The sequence below is a fragment of the Vespa crabro genome, chromosome 7, assembly GCF_910589235.1.
Source record: "Vespa crabro chromosome 7, iyVesCrab1.2, whole genome shotgun sequence".
Classification (NCBI taxonomy): Eukaryota; Metazoa; Arthropoda; class Insecta; order Hymenoptera; family Vespidae; genus Vespa; species Vespa crabro.
The window spans coordinates 1,772,501-1,789,814 of NC_060961.1; the positions used below are offsets into that span (position 1 = coordinate 1,772,501).

Here is a 17,314-nt window from a genome sequence, read left to right on the forward strand (position 1 = left end):
TCCGTTTTGTCTCTCGAGGAAAGGTCGCAATTGTTTCAAATATTCAAACGTTCTCTCTATTTTAGGTATTACAAAATTATCAATTTATCAACAGGATAATATATGTATATACATATACATATATATAGTATTAACATATACCTTACGAACAATATGATAATTTGCTACTATAAATATTGTTGTTTGCTTCTCAATAATTATTAAAGTGATGTTCTTTATCAAAGATGCGTCTCACGAGGCGTTACATCAAGATTAACTTTCGTAAAACTTGGAGAGCGAGAGAGAGAGAGAGAGAGAGAGGGAGAGGGAGAGATAGAGATAGATAGAGGTCGGTGAGAATCGATAAATCGAACTTTAAGAGGTGTGACGTATTCCAGGTTGCTGCTATAAGTTCAAGCAAGCGTATGAACGGAAAGAATAATTAAAGGGGAACCTAGGTGAAGGTTCTTAGGAATAGTATTGCATTTTTTTCTTTTTTCTTTTTTTTTTTTTTTTTATGCTTAAAGGAACATCATAGTTTTAATCGTTCATCCATCCATCCGTCCATCCTTACTGATACGATCTGTTCAGGTCGAGTCTGTTTGGAAGACGTTCAATCGATGCTCCACTTTTCAACAGGCGCGTGCAGTCTGGCGAAGAAGAAAATGAGATCGTGAGGAGGCTCTTCTAAAGAGTTTCGAAAGTACCTGCCCAAAGTCAAAACGATTTATTTATATATATATATATATATATATATATATATATATATATATAAGCAATGTTAAGATAAAAATCAAAATTGTATGTAAAAGATAATAATACTGTCGTTAATATTCAAGGACATGACAGGTTCATTTTCTTCTTTTCATCATTTATCACGATTTGTCTACAATTTTAACCTTCACATGGAGTCAGATCGATAACGTTCTACGAAAATTATGAACTCTGATCTTTTAACTTTCGATGTAAATTTTTTCTTTTCTTTCTTTCACGAAGGAACAGTCCATGCTTGACTATAGATATTGGATCTATCGTTTAGGTCTCTACATCTTTCTCTCCCTTTAATTTTATCTCTAACTTTATCTCTCTTATTCGCGCAGACTCCTGCGTCGGCGCTCGTAGACTCGTGATAAGAAGAAAGATCCCGCAAGAGACGTTCCTTGATTACCATTCACGCAGACGCTGTTCGCACTTCGTTTGCATTAACCGGAAATATTTTAATCGGGGACAATGTCGTTTCTTAAAATCAAATCTCCAATTTCGATAATTTAACAAGAAAAATTTGTTTTTTTATTAGAGACGTTTCGTTTGCTTTGTTTTTTCTTTTTTAATTTTCTCTTTTTTACTTGACTTTTTTTTTTTTTTTGAATAGTATAAATTTTTAAAATAGTAAAATCGATCGGATATTATCTATAAGGATTTATTTAATATTAATAATTAATGAAGATCCTAAAAAGGATTTGGGTCGATTTTGTTCTGGTATTTCGCGTGTTCTGGACATCTTTATCAGAACATTTTCGTTCAATGTCCTACGAAAAAGTGGCGAGACTCGTATCTTACATTAGTCATTCGATACGTGGAAAAACATTGGTAAAAAATAGTTACAACCAAGCAAAAACTGAGGAAAGTTTATTCGTCGGCTTCGTTTTATAGCATTTTCTTGGTGTATAGAAAGAAGAAGAAGAAGAGGAGGACGAGGAGGAGGAGGGGGAGGAGGAGAAGACCCGCAGAAAGTTTTATCGAGCTGTTGCTCCATCATTTCGTTTCCGCGAAATATTTTCAACTTGTGAAAGATAATCACATTTCTCTTTCGTACAACAGCCAAAATATATATTCCTTTTCATATTTAGTATAAAGATGATAGTATATAAAAAGCGTACGAAATTTGTATAAATTTTTTTATCAATGACACTCGAAAAATATTCATAACAAAAATTATTTGCCAAAATATTAAATTTGACGTAGGAATATCTTTTCCACGTTATATTACTATGCGTGATGTAACGTCCATTTTCTTTTTCAGTTTTTCTTCTCTCTCTCTCTCTCTCTCTCTCTCTATCCTATTCTAATATTCCATCTATTCTTCATATACTTTCTTTTCATCGAGGTCTCATTTTGAATTCCGCTTTACGATACAAAGAGCGATACTTGAAAGGAGATTAAGATCGTTGATGGGAAGAATCGAGGAAAACGAGCCTACTGGACTGCAGTTGTCGAGGACTCTTCTTCGTATCCTCTACGGATACCTGAAAACGAAAGAGAGATAAGAGAGAAGAGAAAGAGAAAGAGAGAGAGAGAGAGAGAGAGAAAGAAAGAACGCAGAACGCATAAAGTGTAGTATATACACATAAACATATACATACACTTACTTATTCACTTCACTTACGTTCTCACTCAGAAGAGACTCGTCGCGACCATGACACCTGCTTGCCGTCCTTCTCTCGCTCGTTGGTTCGTTCGCCTTTCTTGCCTTTCTTCCTGGACACCGGCAGCCCTGCGAGAAAGCCAACCACGCAGCATTATGCCAGTTACATAGGCATTGCACGGAAGACAGCTGCGGGGCGTTGTTGCTACCATCATCGAGGAGACCCGTGTTATACGTTTCTTTGCTAACGGATACGTTCGAAGGAAAAGTTAGGAGGGATCTTCAAGGTCCTCAACGTTGATTATCGGCTTGCTTGCTCACTTTCCTTTTATATTAAATTATGCGAAACTTATGTGCTTGTATTCCTTTTTTTCTTTTTTCTTTTTCTTCTTTTTCTTTTTTTTTTTTTCTTTTAATGTTTTCTCAAGAAATTTCTTAATTCCCAATATTTTTCTTTTAAAAATTGATAATATACGAAGAACCATATGGTACGTATAATATATCGATAATACGATAAAAATTTCATGGTTTTCTTGAGGAAAATATTGTCTTTTTGAAAATATTGGACTACATAACAGAAAAAAAAAAAGAAAAGAGATCTTCCCTTCTTGCTCGTTATCGCCAAGCGAAAATTCACTCGGCAACATAATCTCGTTTTAATGGTTCTCAGAAGCTCGAGTGTATTCGCCCTTTGTGTTGCCACGTGACCTTGCTATCTCTCGACAATGTGTCTAGGAGGGGATACCTCGGAAGCATTCAAAGGAACACCCTTGGGACGTAACGTTTGCCCATTGCACAAATAGCCAACGCTCAACTTTGCGCGATTCAATTACCTCTCTTAATTAGTTGCATTGCGCTTCATTTTAACGAGCCTAGAAAAGAATTTGTCCTAGCGAAAAATGAGTGAGTGAAAGAGAGACAGGAGAGAGAGAGAGAGAGGGAGAGAGAGAGAGAGAGAGAGAGAGAGAGAGAGAGAGAGAGAGAGAGAGAGAGAGAGAGAGAGAATGAAAATAAAATTATTTATTCTATCATCAATGAATTTCGAGTAGCTTTAAATTTCATAGAAATTTGAAAGAAAAATACAGTATTTTGTTATTAATTAAACAATTATATTAGACTTCCAAAAAAATATATATATATATCATTTGAAATCTAATTTTGAAAAAAAATTTTTCCAGTGTCTTTGATATATGGGTTATTATTAAATCGCCAATTATGTCTTTCGGAGGAAAAAGGAAAAAAATACAAAAAAAAAAGGGGGGAAAAACGAAAAGGAGAAAGAAATTGAATTATTTTTAACTCTTCTTCGTTCCCGTGGATTTCACTTAACTATCGGTAGATATTGTCAATGTTTCACAACGTAGTCTGCGTCTGTGTCAACGTCGTGACGCTTATTTTTAAATTCGCGCGAGAATGTGTTATCGGCAACGGCGGCGGCTGCTGCATGATAACACGTGCGCCACTGAAATTTCTGATATTGATTTATCAAGATATATGTATACACATCGGTTCTCTCTCTCTCTCTCTCTCTCTCTCTCTCTCGTATATACGTGGGCCCGTTTTATATTTATCAAACCTACGGAAGATTTATTGCATGAGCTACGTATTGAAAAAAGTCTCGTAAGAAGTTATAAAATTAACTGTTTATTAACACACACACATACACACACAAACACGCATGCGCACACGCGCATATACATACACACTTTCATAATAGAATTTACCTGTTCGATCACAGTTGATTCAACGATTTCACATTGACCCTGTATTATTTCCAGTCTATAAAATATATATATATATATATATATATATCGGTATTATCCTCAATCCAATTATTTTTTCTCTTTCTATCCTAGAAAATAACGAGTTCTTTAAGCTGATTACTATTATTTATTCCTTCTTTTTTCACCATCCGTGCAATCATACTTAATCCATATTATATTTCTTTATTTTATCCCTATTCTCATTCGATCTGAGAAATCCTTTCAAATAATTCTTCGGATGAACGAGAACCAATTCATCGTAGTATCACGTAAATTCAATTGTTCAAACATTGAAACATAACGATTCATTCTGATTCAATTTTTTATCAATGAACGTTTTCTCGATCAGACGATAAAAGAGGAAAATGAAAAATCTGTGTTTAAAAATCAGCTTTAGACATTGACTAACGATATCGAAGTTCGTATTCGTTGGATCGTTGTTTCCTTTAGAAATTTGCACATGGGAAAAGGGTTCCTTCGAATGCACTCATGAGCAATCGTGGCTGGCACGTGTTTCTCCACTTGGCGGAGTGTCGAAAATAAGAGGAAGAGAGAGAGAGAGAGAGAGAGAGAGAGAGAGAGAGAGGGGGGGGGGTGATAGTGGTGGTGGTGGTGGTGATGGAAGAGAATGTTGGAATAAAAGGGACGAATAAACGCGAGCTACGAAGTAAGTAGACGTTGTTACTACAGAGACACTTGGTAGGAAAATCGTCGACGTAAAAAGGGCGGGGATCTGTGGAGAGTGTGAAAAGGGGGAAGAACGGGAAATAGAACGAAAGGGAAAGAGGGAGGGGCAGGGGTTATAAGAGAGAGAGAGAAAGAGAGAGTGTGTTTAAGAGGAAAGAGAATAGAAGGGAATAGAGAACGACGTTGGCTTCGATCGATGCACGACGATGTAGCCTTCTTCTTCTCCTCTGTGTGTTTCTGCTTCGATTTTCCAGTCTCGCTTGCAGGCCTGGTTGGTGGTGGTCTGTTGGCTCGGTTAGCAGCTAGCTGCTCGGTCGGTTGGTTGCTACCTGCCCGAGTAGCTGCTTACTGAGAAACTGACATTGGATAGACGACCGGTTCAATTGGTTATATTACATTTGTTAATTACTATAGGATTTCTATGAGACAAGATTTTTTTTTTCTCTCTCTTTTTTTTTCTCTTTTGTTTTCAGGAAAACTTTTTACAAAATATACATCGTACTCGTAATTTTGCCTGTAAAATAAATTATTTCATAGAGATTAAATTTGTCGAGACACTTGTCATATATATATATATATATTTTTTTTTTTTTTCTTTTTTACAATGAATATCTCGTAACTTTCGAGTCAGATAACTTTTATATTCTGAGAATGAGGATTCTCAGGAAAAAGGGGTGGGGGAGAGGGGGATATGTGTTTTATCGTTCAAATCACGTTTATCGTCTTAGGATGAACTCATTTCGATCTTTAAAACGAGCAACGTTCACGAATCAACTTTTATCGTTATCATTTCTCGTTCGTAGAGCGTAATGGCTTCTTTTTCTTTCTTTCTTTTCTTTTTTTTTTTTTTTTTTTTCACGTCATAAGCGAATCTGTTCCTCCTTACCTTTATTATGGTGTTGTTGTTGTCGTTTTCGTTGTTGTTCTCGTGAATTCGTATTGTATAGATGGATATATTTCTGCAACACGTGTATCATTGTTTGTGATTCTTGCAGTCACGTCATCGCAAGTTCTTCTTTTTCTATTTTTTTTTTCTTTCCTTCTTCGTTTCACTCCTCTCACTCTCCCACTCTCTCTCTCTCTCTCTCTCTCTCTCTCTCTCTCTCTCTCTCTCTCTCTTTCTCTCTTTCGTTTCTTTTACTCCTTTCTTTTCTTTTACCCTTGTTATCTACCTTTCACTGCCAGCCACCTCGACTTTGCTTCTTCCCAAACACCTACACGTGAGCACCTCTTCAATTCTCATTTCTTTTCCCATAAAAACTCATACGGTCCGAACAACAAATGATAATTAATTACAAAGTGCAAACTTTTCCCGCGAACAAGCGGTTTCTTCTCTTTTCCATTGTCATTTAATTCGTATCAATTCATTCTTCGAATTTTAATTATATCTATCTGTTATCGAATAACAAGTGAAATATTCTTTATCCTAACAATCATTTCATTGTACAAATCATTTTTTTCTTTTTTTTTTTTTTCTTTTTTCTTCCTTCTTTTTATCTATTTTTAATCTTTTAATTAAAATTTAATTAGTCCCAATTCTCGTTGAATTTTTATAAGGAAAATTTTGTAATTAAAGGAAAAAAAAAAAAAAAATTACAAAAGAAAAAAAGAGAACAGAAAGAAGAAATAGGAAAAATAATTTTATATATTCCTATCATTGCTCTTCGTTTTATATTCTATGAATATGTTCTCGTTACACACGATTTTATTATATCTTTTTCATATTTTTAATAAACGATTGTCAAAATGTTCGTTCAATTTTTGTTTTCATATAATTATATAATATAATATTTCATATTATATATATATATATAATAATAATTTTATATACCTTATTATTGCTTTTCCGTTTTATATAGTAGGCGTATATACATATGCTAGTATCTAGGAACGAGCAAGCAACGTAATAGAAGCATGCATTAGAGCTCGCGAGTGGAAACGTTGTAGGTTAGTTACCTTGATTGCCCTGCCGTAGATCGAAATCTACGGGACCGGAACTATTGCGATCGATAAGATCGCTTACACGTTTCAAGTAGCTATTTTATGCGAGATACGCGTCCTATGTCATTCGCAACCTTGAGTATGTTCTTAGCTCTCTTGATAACCCCTTCTACTTGATATCTCTTCTATTATGTTCACTATTCATGATGCATGTCTTTTATCCGAAATCTCTCTCTCTCTCTCTCTCTCTCTCTCTCTCTCTCTATTTCCTCTTTTTGTTGCTTAGATCGACCTCCTTTTCATGGAGAAAGTCGATAATGAGATCGAGTTCGTAAATTTGATGAAAGAAGTATAATTATGTTTTTATTAGCCTTAAAAACTTACTCGTTAAACTTTGATCTTTTGCAAATTTTATTAATAGATTTTCTTTCTCTATCTCTCTCTATCTCTGTCTCTCTCTCTCTCATACTCATTCCCATTCTCATGTTAAAAGTTAATTTTGCATAAATCGATTTCGTTGTCTAACCAATTTTTTTCTTGTTTTGTTTTGTTTTGTTTCTTTTTCCTTTTTTTTTTTCTTTCTCCTTTTTCATCATGTACCAATATACTGAATAGTATATTTTTAGAATAGTCAATAAGTCAATAAGTTATTAACGAAATTTGATTAGAACGAGAGAAATCTTTTTTTGTTTGGTAAAATTGTCGATAGATCGATCGTATTACGAATAAATGGTTCTACGTTAAACTATCCGGAATTTTATAGTTACAATCTGTAACAAATTGTATGTACCATGAGAGAGAGAAAGAGAGAGAGAGAATATACATATATATTCTCTCTCTCTCTCTCTCTTCAGTTCAGCTTTTTTTCGAGTGGAAAGAAAGTAGAGGAGGGTAGACATATGTTATTTTCTTTTGGTTCAAACCCCCATAGCTTTAAGGGGATAAGTGGATCCCTTTCTTTTCTGAAGAGATTACGAAAGGAATATAAATATCGAAAGTAAAATGATATGTTTAAATAACATTGAATTTTATATCTTTTATAAGCTTTCGTCAGACGAGTCTTCCGAATGGAAATATTTACGAATGGAAGAATATTAAAAGAATTTATTTTTTTTTTTTCTTTTTCTTTTTTTTTTTTTTTGTGTTAATAAAAATAAGAAATCGAAGGAAGTTCGATTTATTAGATTTTATTCGCCTCGGTGACCGTGAAACCTTTCGTAATCAAACCAAACTTAAGGCTTTTGTACTTTATCTGGCTTCTGTGATGTCCGGTGGTCCAGTTCGTTCGACATTTCGTCACAACTCACGTGCTTGGCACGCGAGGAATGTCCGCTAGTTCTTTATCGTACTTACGTAGTATCTTTCTCTCTTTCTCTTTTTTCTTAGCGAAAGAACTCTGAGCTCGTTGTGAGAAAGGAAAAGAGAAAAAAAAATATAAGAGTACAAAAAAGAAACGATGTCGTTTGACATTGCTTTTAAAGCACGCTACCAATGCCTTTTTTAATCTTCCTTTTGTCTATCGTTAGACAACGAAAGCTTTCAAAGGGTATGAACTTACTATACTTCGAGTTCGATGATCCCCGAATGAAAAATTTCATTAACGTGTCTCTATGAACTAATTAATTATCCTTTTTTCTTTTTTTTTATTTCTCTTCTTTTTTTCCATTCTTGTTTCTCTTTTCTCTTTTCCTATTCTTTTTTTCATTCTTTCCTTCGTTCTTGAAATGAAAAGTAAAATTCCCCCCCCCCCCCAAAAAAAAAATTATTTTGCGTTAAAAGGAAAATATGAAGAAAATTATTTTCATGAGTTATTTTAATCAAGATATTAATAAGATTCTTTTATAAAAGCACCAGCATCATTTGGATTAGAATCGAAAGGAACAGTCACGACGTTCGTTATCTTTTTCATACATTTATAACACGTATACGTAATATAATAGTATCGTATACTCTTACAGGAAAGAGGAACGTACGCGTTATCACATTGATATCGTATCGAACGAAGAATGTTGCGGTGTCGGAGATGCTTTCCAACGTGTTACTATTTCGATTGAAAATCATTGTATGTATACATATAAACTGTGGTTTCATTAATTATCTTATTATAACGATTAGAAAGAACGACTTCTCTTTTTTTCTTTTTCCATGATAACCGTTTAATTTTTTCTTTCACGCCTTTTTTTTTTTTTTTTTTTTTTTTATCAATTCGAATAACGGAGATTCTTTTGTATTTCGCGAAGAAAATTTTCAATGGAACTTTTTCATTTTCTCTTTTTTCTTTTGAAGATTTATCTTTTTTCTTCTTCTTCTTCTTCTTCTTCTTCTTTCTTGTTCTTTCTTTTTTGTTGTTGTTTTGTTTATTTTAATTAAGAAAAACTGTTGCCATGTCGATGAATGATAATAAATCTTTTTCTCTCTCTCTCTCTCTCTCTCTATTTCATATTCAATATATCTGTTTTTCTTTATGGTAATTAAGTTGCTTGTTTCATCTGGTAAAAAAAAAAAAGAAAAAAAAAACAAAAAAAAGGAAAAATAAAAGAGAGAAAAAAAGAAATTCGTCTTTTTCATCGATCCTCTCGTGATCTCACGTCCGTAATTAGATTTTCTGGTATCTATTGAGAACAGTTTGCGCTTACATCGATGAGGCACAAGCATTCTAATAAAAAGAAAGGATAACTAAAGGCTGGAGAGGATAAAAAACAAGAGGGAGAGAGAGACGCGACGCAAAAGAATATCGATCTGTTTATCATTCGTTTCACACGGTATAAATCTTATATACGAGTCGATTACATATGTAAAAGATCACTAATATAAAGCTTATTTTTGAAAGATAGTAAAAAAATTCATTTTGAAATTGAAATAAATGTCTCATTTTATACGTTAATTTTGGAATTATTTAATAAGGTAATTGATATTAAAAATATATATCTCTGATGTACGGATTTTTCTTTTCTTTTCTTTTTTTTTGAACACGATTTAAAAATATATTTTGGAGTTAAAAATATTGCTTATTTTATATAATAATTCTTATGATAATTTTTGATTATTTAATAAGAAATATTTAAAAGACATTTGTCTCTATTAAAAATTATTCTCAATAACTTTAACAAGCTTCATTTTGATAATTATCGTTGAATTGGTCCTCCTCCGTTGATTTATCTTTTATGATAATTCTCGATAATTTCTTTTTTTTTTTTTCTTTTTTTTTCTTTTTTTTTAATTTTTATACATTTGAAAAACATTTATATATATTAAAAATTATTCTTAATTAAATTTAACAAGCTTTATTTTGATATTGAATTGTCGAATCGATCCCTCACCATTTACTTATCTTTCTATGATAATTCTTGATAAATGGAATTTTTTTTTTTTTTTTTTTTTTTTTTTTTAATTTAATAAGATATTTAAAATATTTAAAATATATCTTTCTATATAGAAAGATATTTACAAGAATAATTAGAAATTATTCTTAATACATTTAACAAGCCTTATTTCGATATTAATTATCAACCTGGGATCCTTTATCATAGAATTCTCTTATCAGAACACTCCAGTGCAATATCGTACAAACTACTTAAAGGGTTTGTTCCTTAATACTTGAGTTAGGAATCTAGAAAGTTTCTGATGTGCGCATATACCACCATAGTGTTATATATTCATGACGAACTCTCAGTGAGTTAATATTATCGATAATTTCTGAAACATTTTCGGAATAATTTCTATCATTCTTTCCGCTGAGCTTTTTGGAGAATAAATTCTCGTAGATTTTTTTTTTTTTTTTTTTTATTTTTTTTTTTTATTTTTTTTTTTTTTATTTTGAAATTATTTTGAACGACGTTCAAAGTGTAAGCGTAGTAAGTTTCTCTCTCTCTCTCTCTCTCTCCCTCTCTCTCATTTTCTTTTTTCATAATTATTGTCATGCATTAGAACAATGTATCGCTGTTAGAGATCTACAATCCAGTTGAATGATGTAAATAATTTCGGTGATTATATACTTCCTTGAAATACGTACTTTTACGACAAAAATATCCAAGCCCAATGTAAATGTCATTTATCTAACGATAAGATAGACGATATGGAAATTTGATTAGCAAACTGTGTGCATCAGTGATTCATAAGAAAGACATTTTTTTCGTCGTTCTAAACTCGTCCGTCGTTTAGTTTTGAAAATTCGATAATATTGATATCGAGTGAGTCATCAACCGAGCGATCAATCGATCGTTCCTTTAACGGCTTCTCCTTGATAGGTCGAAGGTTCGAGTCGATAGTCCAATAATTAACTTATTCGTTGGTAAACTTTCAACATGGGATACGAGCTGATGATGATCCATCGTAATTTGGTAAACTTACTTTATGGCCGAAAGTTAGGTCAACATTTTTTTCTTTCTTTCTTTCTTTTTTTTTTTGTTTTGTTCTCTTTACCTCTCCCCTTCCCTTATTAACAATCCTTTCCTCTTATCGAATTTTTCACTTATCGTTAGTATTTAAATAAATTTCTTAATTTTATATATTCTCGTTGTTATTCAATTCAACATTGGAATCGCATTTTAATTCCTCGAAAGAAATAGATTCTTTTTTTTTTTTTCCCCCGTCTTACGAGAAGATAATTATTTTCAAGAATTGCTGTTAACATGAGGATTTATTTTGTCATTAAGTTTTGCGATGATGCTTGTTAATGAATGACACATCATTAAAGATTGATATGTATGAAAAGCAGGAAAAAAGGATGTGTTGAATAATAAGAAACTTGTTCGGACGTATGTGTGTATGTATGAACATATATAAATACCGTTCATTGATTAATAGATTGGTATTATGTAATCAATATGGAGCAAATAGATCGGTATTATATTTTTAATATGACGAGTTTAAAAAACAAGAAAAAGAAAAAAGGAAGAAGAAAAAAATGATTAAACGCGTGATATATTTTTATTTAAGTGCATGTCAACATATTTGTATCGTGTGTCACATTAAATTCTCGTTGACTCATCTGCCATTCAATATTACCGTGAATTACATTCACAATAAATCTGTATTTAATGTTAATGAGACGAATGATTTTTAAATCATCAACTTATGTTATGGTATCTACATTTTACGTTAGTTCGTTCTAAGAAAAATTAAATATCATTTTCTATGATTTATTTTGATTAATTTTTATCCGATCTTTTTCTTCTTCTTCTTCTTCCTTTTTTTTCTTTTTTTTTTTTTTTTACGAAACATTTTCTTCGAAAACGTTCTTTCTATTCTAATCGTATCTATTAAAATAATACGACTAAATTGAATATCCTATAAATTTTATCTATGTCGTAGATAAAATGAATATATTTCATGAATTGTAAAGTTTTTTAAAATGACCTTAAAATTTCGTATTTTAAAAGTATACAAATATTTTTTATCTTACGATTGGAGTAACTAATTAACGTAGTAAATATCGAGAAGTATCCAGTTTGAATTTTGAAATATCAGGAACGAGAGATACCAATGACAAAAGTATTATATCGAAACCTTAAAACATTTTAATGTCCTTTAGTGTTGATCGGATGTAAGGTTTTGGTGCTTTTATTAGTTTCAAGGCCATTCAAGAAACATCGAACAATCAGCAAAAACCTTCGCAATAGTTATTGAAAAGTATAATACGTTTGGATCATTCGATTTTCTTGTACGTTAGTCCAATCCAATCAACGTTACCTCGTTATATTTCATTATTATGCAATTAATGTGTCACTGAGTAACTGGTTAATGGTTCACCATATCATATCATACAATCTTGCCCATTTATTTATTATTTTCAAACGATTATTACGTATACTCTAATCTACTTATAGATATACATGGGATATTATGTTAATGTTCGTTAATATCTAAACGATAATGTATCGAACATAAATCAATATATCAGACAACCGATTACGAATAATCGTACAATAATAATAACCGTGATAATAACCATAACGAATTTATATATTGATATTAGTAATTATAGTTAGTATGTCGTTATTGATGAAGGTACTCTTTGAAAGCTTAAAAGCTCTGTCGTTGTTCGTGTATAATAATGAGATTATCATATTACATGCATATGTTTTAAAAGTCGTATTTATCTTCTTTCTTCTTCTTCTTTTTTTTTTTATTTTTATTTTTATTATTTTTTTTTTTTTTTATTTTTAATATGTTTCAGGGAAGAACCTCTACAATAACGAGCACGTAGCAATAAAAATGGTAAGATCGTTTAAAACATTTAACAAATTATTATTTTCTCTTGTTAGAAATGAAAAAAAAAAAAAAAGAGAGAGAATGAAACAGTGTGTGTTTTGTGTACGCGTGTGTGTGTGTGTGTGTGTGTGTGTGTGTGTGTGTGTGTGTGTGTGTGTGTGTGTGTGTGTGTGCGTGAAAGAGAGAGAGAGAGAGAGAGAGAGAAAGAGAAATGATAATCTTGTAAAACCACAAAATCGTATTACATTCTCTATATCCAATTTGAATTAAGAAACTGCTTAAACTTGAAATTACATTACATCTTGGCAAGCGTTGCGCAAGAGAACATCGTTGTCGCAGCGCAAAAGTCTGTTCTTTTAAATCTGATAAGCTAACACGATTTTCTATCGTTACATTGTTACAGGAACCAATGAAGTCGAAGGCGCCACAGCTACATTTAGAATATAGGTTTTACAAATTATTAGGTACACATGGTGAGTGTTAAATCTTTAACGATATTTAATATTTTTGTTTATTTCGATTTGATACTTTTTTTTTTTGTATCTTTCTTTTTTGTTTCTTTCTTTTTTATTTTTTCTTTTTTTTTCTTTTTTTTTTTTATTTTATTTCTTTTTAAACGGTCACTACCATTCGAAATCTCGATATTTTAGATTTCTTTATCGTAGATCGATACAAAGATTCAATAATCTCGTTAGAAACATTTTATTTTATTTTACGCTTTTTTTTTCTTGTTTTTTTTTTTCATTTTTCTTTTTTTTCATTTTTTTTCATTTTTTTTTCTTTTTTTTTTTTTTTTTTTGGACGTATTCAACGTATTTCATAGCGGCAATAATCTTCACTGAAACGTTTCGATGCTGTTAGAGATATTTGAGTAGGTTCCAACTGAATGTGTTTTTAGTCTCACGTGGGAAGAAGGCCAGGATGATTAAGGGCAACTCGTGAATGATTATCGTGACGGTTTGCTATATAAAGTTAAAGTGTATCGTTTACTTGAAAGAGAATTTTATATTTGTGATTTTATATATATATATATATATAAAATACATTATATCTCATTGTTTGAAATTGTATTTATTATTTGGAAAAAAAAAAATATGTGCGAGTTGAATGAAAGACTAAATTCAAGAAAAGAATCATCTTTTTATTCGACGAGCATAGATTTTTTTCTTTTCTATTTTCTTCTTTTTTTTTCTTTCTTTTTTTTCTTTCCTTTTTTTTTTTTCTTGAACAAAAACGAAAAACGCGTATCATTGGGGGATGGGGTGGGGTTCAAGGACGTTTCACTTTATTTGTGTGTATAGTCAATAATGTACGTGCAGAGGGTATACCGGAGGTGTATTACTTTGGCCCATGTGGGAAGTACAACGCTCTGGTAATGGAACTCCTCGGTCCGAGTCTCGAAGATCTCTTTGACCTCTGTGGGAGGAGGTTTACCCTCAAGACCGTTCTTAACATTGCCACACAACTCGTAAGTATATACATATATTTTTTATTTTTTTATTTTTTTATTTCACAAAATATTTCAAATATTTTCATATGCGCGCCCGAATTTTTCTTCATTTTTATCTACATTCTTTTTTATTTTCAAATAACATTTAATTATATATCATTTGATTACAATTATTATTATTTCATATATAAATAATATCTCTAGTAATTATTATTTATTAAAATTATTACATTTTATTTATTATATTTCAATATATTTATCAATAATTATTTCATATCTAATAAATTTGATTTTATATTTTCATAGAAAAAAATTTGAAGTTTCTGACAAAACATTTGTTTTTATTTAAGAAGAGACTCGAGCTTATTTTATTGATACTTTTTTTTTAGATACATTATTTTCTCCCATGTTAAATCACATTGTTCCGTTTAATAATTTTAATTATGTCAACTTACATTATTTTATATATCGTCGATTAATTAATATGGAAACACATGGCTTCTGACAGCGTATGAACTAGCGTCATTAAGGTAGAAATGACAATATCCTTCAATAATGGATATTACGTCAGATATTATCCGCTTGTCTATAGTATATAGCAATGAAAGAGTTAACATAATGATATATAATATATGAAATAAAATTCATTAATATTTATTAATTTAATAATTATATATATTTTTATTTTACGATACTATTAGTAATGACAAAGAAAAAAAAAATGCTTCAAACGAAACGTCATCGGTTGGCTCGTTCGCCAACGAATTAAAAAAAATATTAAGTGCAAAAAATATAATTTATGCAATATAATTAAAAAAAAAAAAAAAAAAAAAAAAAAAAAAAAAAAAATTAATGTCATCATCATTATTTTCAATCGGTACCCGTACTATTTACTTTTTTTACGAGGTAAATACAAGACAAAATTCTATATCTTATATGTTACATATATCTATATTAAACATAATATATATAATAAATAAATACAACGCATATAATGTAGTATAATATATTATATTTATTTTTGATTATATTTCTGTATCATATAATATGTTACACATAATACATAATATGTCGCGCGTATTACATTAATATGTAATAATACACGTATTCATATATATATATATATATATATATATATATATATAAAATTATATATTAGAATAATAATTGAAATAATTTATTTGTTTTCAGCTCCATAGGATAGAGTACGTCCACAGTCGACACTTGATTTATCGTGATATCAAGCCAGAGAATTTCTTGATAGGACGATGTACGACTAAACGGGAAAAGATTATTCATATAATCGATTTTGGATTGGCCAAAGAGTACATAGATCTGGATACGAATAAACACATACCGTATCGGGAACACAAGAGTCTTACTGGAACGGCGCGTTATATGAGTATCAACACCCACCTTGGAAAAGGTAAAGGCCGACTCAAAGAAAAAGACTTTGACATTTCTTTCGCATAAAATATACGCATGGTGTATAGTCCTTGACACATTATCGATGCCAAGCGAATGTTTCATAAAACGATATATCTTTCATAATTTATCCTTCATTTTTCTTTTTTTTTATTTTTTTTTTTTTTTTATTTTTTTTTTTTTTTTCATTCATTAAGATACAAGACAATATAAAACATAAAATAAAATCGCTTGATTACAAAATAAATATATATATATATATATATATATGTTGTTAACGATAATTTATAATATGCATTAAAAAATAATTTCTTTTTTTTTTTTTATTTATTTATTTATTTATTACATACGCTTTGTACACGTATCAAAAAAATACAATTCACAGAAATGAACGTGTATATTGTATAAATATATATATATATATATATATATATATATATATATATATATATATATATATATATATATATATATATATAAAGCATTCTTTTTATATGAATAGAGCAAAGCAGAAGAGACGACCTGGAGGCATTAGGACACATGTTTATGTACTTCCTACGTGGTAGTTTACCTTGGCAAGGATTAAGGGCCGAGACGTTAAAGGAACGATATCAGAAAATTGGGGATACGAAAAGGGCAACACCCATTGAGGTTCTTTGCGATGGACATCCTGAGGAAATGGCTACGTATCTTAGATACGTACGCAGGTTGGACTTTTTTGAGACACCGGATTACGAGTACCTGAGGAAGCTCTTCCATGATCTCTATGAGAGACGAGGCTTCGTCAACGATGGCGAGTTCGATTGGACCGGCAAGACAATGGTGCGTGCCAAGGGATGACCACGTTCTGTTTGTCCTTGCTTCTACCTCTCCCTTTCTCTCCCCCTCCTAACTCTACTGTGTGTGTATGTGTGTGTTTATAAATGTATGTACGTGTATGTATGAAGGACGGATAGATTGAAAAAGAATAAAGAGAGAGAGAGAGAGAGAGAGAGAGAGAGAGAGAGAGAGAGAGAGAGAGAGAGAGAGAGAGAGAGAGCTGCAAGTACAAGAGTCGATACCGAGGGTACCTATCTCGTCTATGAGTTGCCTCGTCTTCTCAGGAAGGAACATTAATGTTTTTTTTTCTTCTTCTTCTACTTCTTCTTTTTCTTCTTCTTTCATTTTCTCTTTGATATCGAATGTAAAAGAGAATGATGAATTACCTACATAATTACTTTATATAGTCACGTATAAGATATACGGTCGTATTGTGTATTATTAAAATTGTTTCAAAGTTATTCGTTGGTGATGGTTCTTTTTTCTTTTTCTTTTTCTTTTTCTTTTTCTTTATGGAAAAAAAAAAAAATGTCTTGATTGTGATTGTCTTTTTCCTTTTCTTTTTTTTTTCTTTTTCTATTCTTTTATTTTCTTTTTTCTTTTTTTTTTCTTTTTTTTTTTTTTTTTGTCCGAGGTATCGTCTCTTTAGGGTAAGTATATTCCATGTTCCAA

The 17,314-nt window shown here is 30.9% G+C and overlaps 1 protein-coding gene and 1 long non-coding RNA gene across 21 annotated transcripts in view; one reads left to right on the top strand and one right to left on the bottom strand.

Moving 5' to 3' along the window:
- LOC124425778 (casein kinase I) overlaps window positions 1-17,314 on the top strand; it is a 46,763-nt gene that overhangs the window by 16,782 nt on the left and 12,667 nt on the right. For 13 of the 20 annotated variants that reach the window (XM_046966656.1, XM_046966655.1, XM_046966658.1 and 10 more), the window contains exons 3-7: window positions 12,914-12,954; window positions 13,352-13,421; window positions 14,250-14,416; window positions 15,590-15,824; window positions 16,326-16,645. In XM_046966656.1, coding sequence (XP_046822612.1) covers window positions 12,914-12,954; window positions 13,352-13,421; window positions 14,250-14,416; window positions 15,590-15,824; window positions 16,326-16,645 — 833 coding nt within the window. The remainder of the gene's footprint in view (window positions 1-12,913; window positions 12,955-13,351; window positions 13,422-14,249; window positions 14,417-15,589; window positions 15,825-16,325; window positions 16,646-17,314) is intronic. The other 7 variants (XM_046966657.1, XM_046966660.1, XM_046966665.1 and 4 more) reach the window with 3 other exon arrangements.
- On the bottom strand, window positions 1,592-2,719 carry LOC124425781. The gene is made up of 2 exons (XR_006942571.1): window positions 2,366-2,719; window positions 1,592-2,225 (listed from the first exon to the last, which is right to left on the bottom strand). It is a non-coding gene; the product is annotated as an uncharacterized LOC124425781 (long non-coding RNA).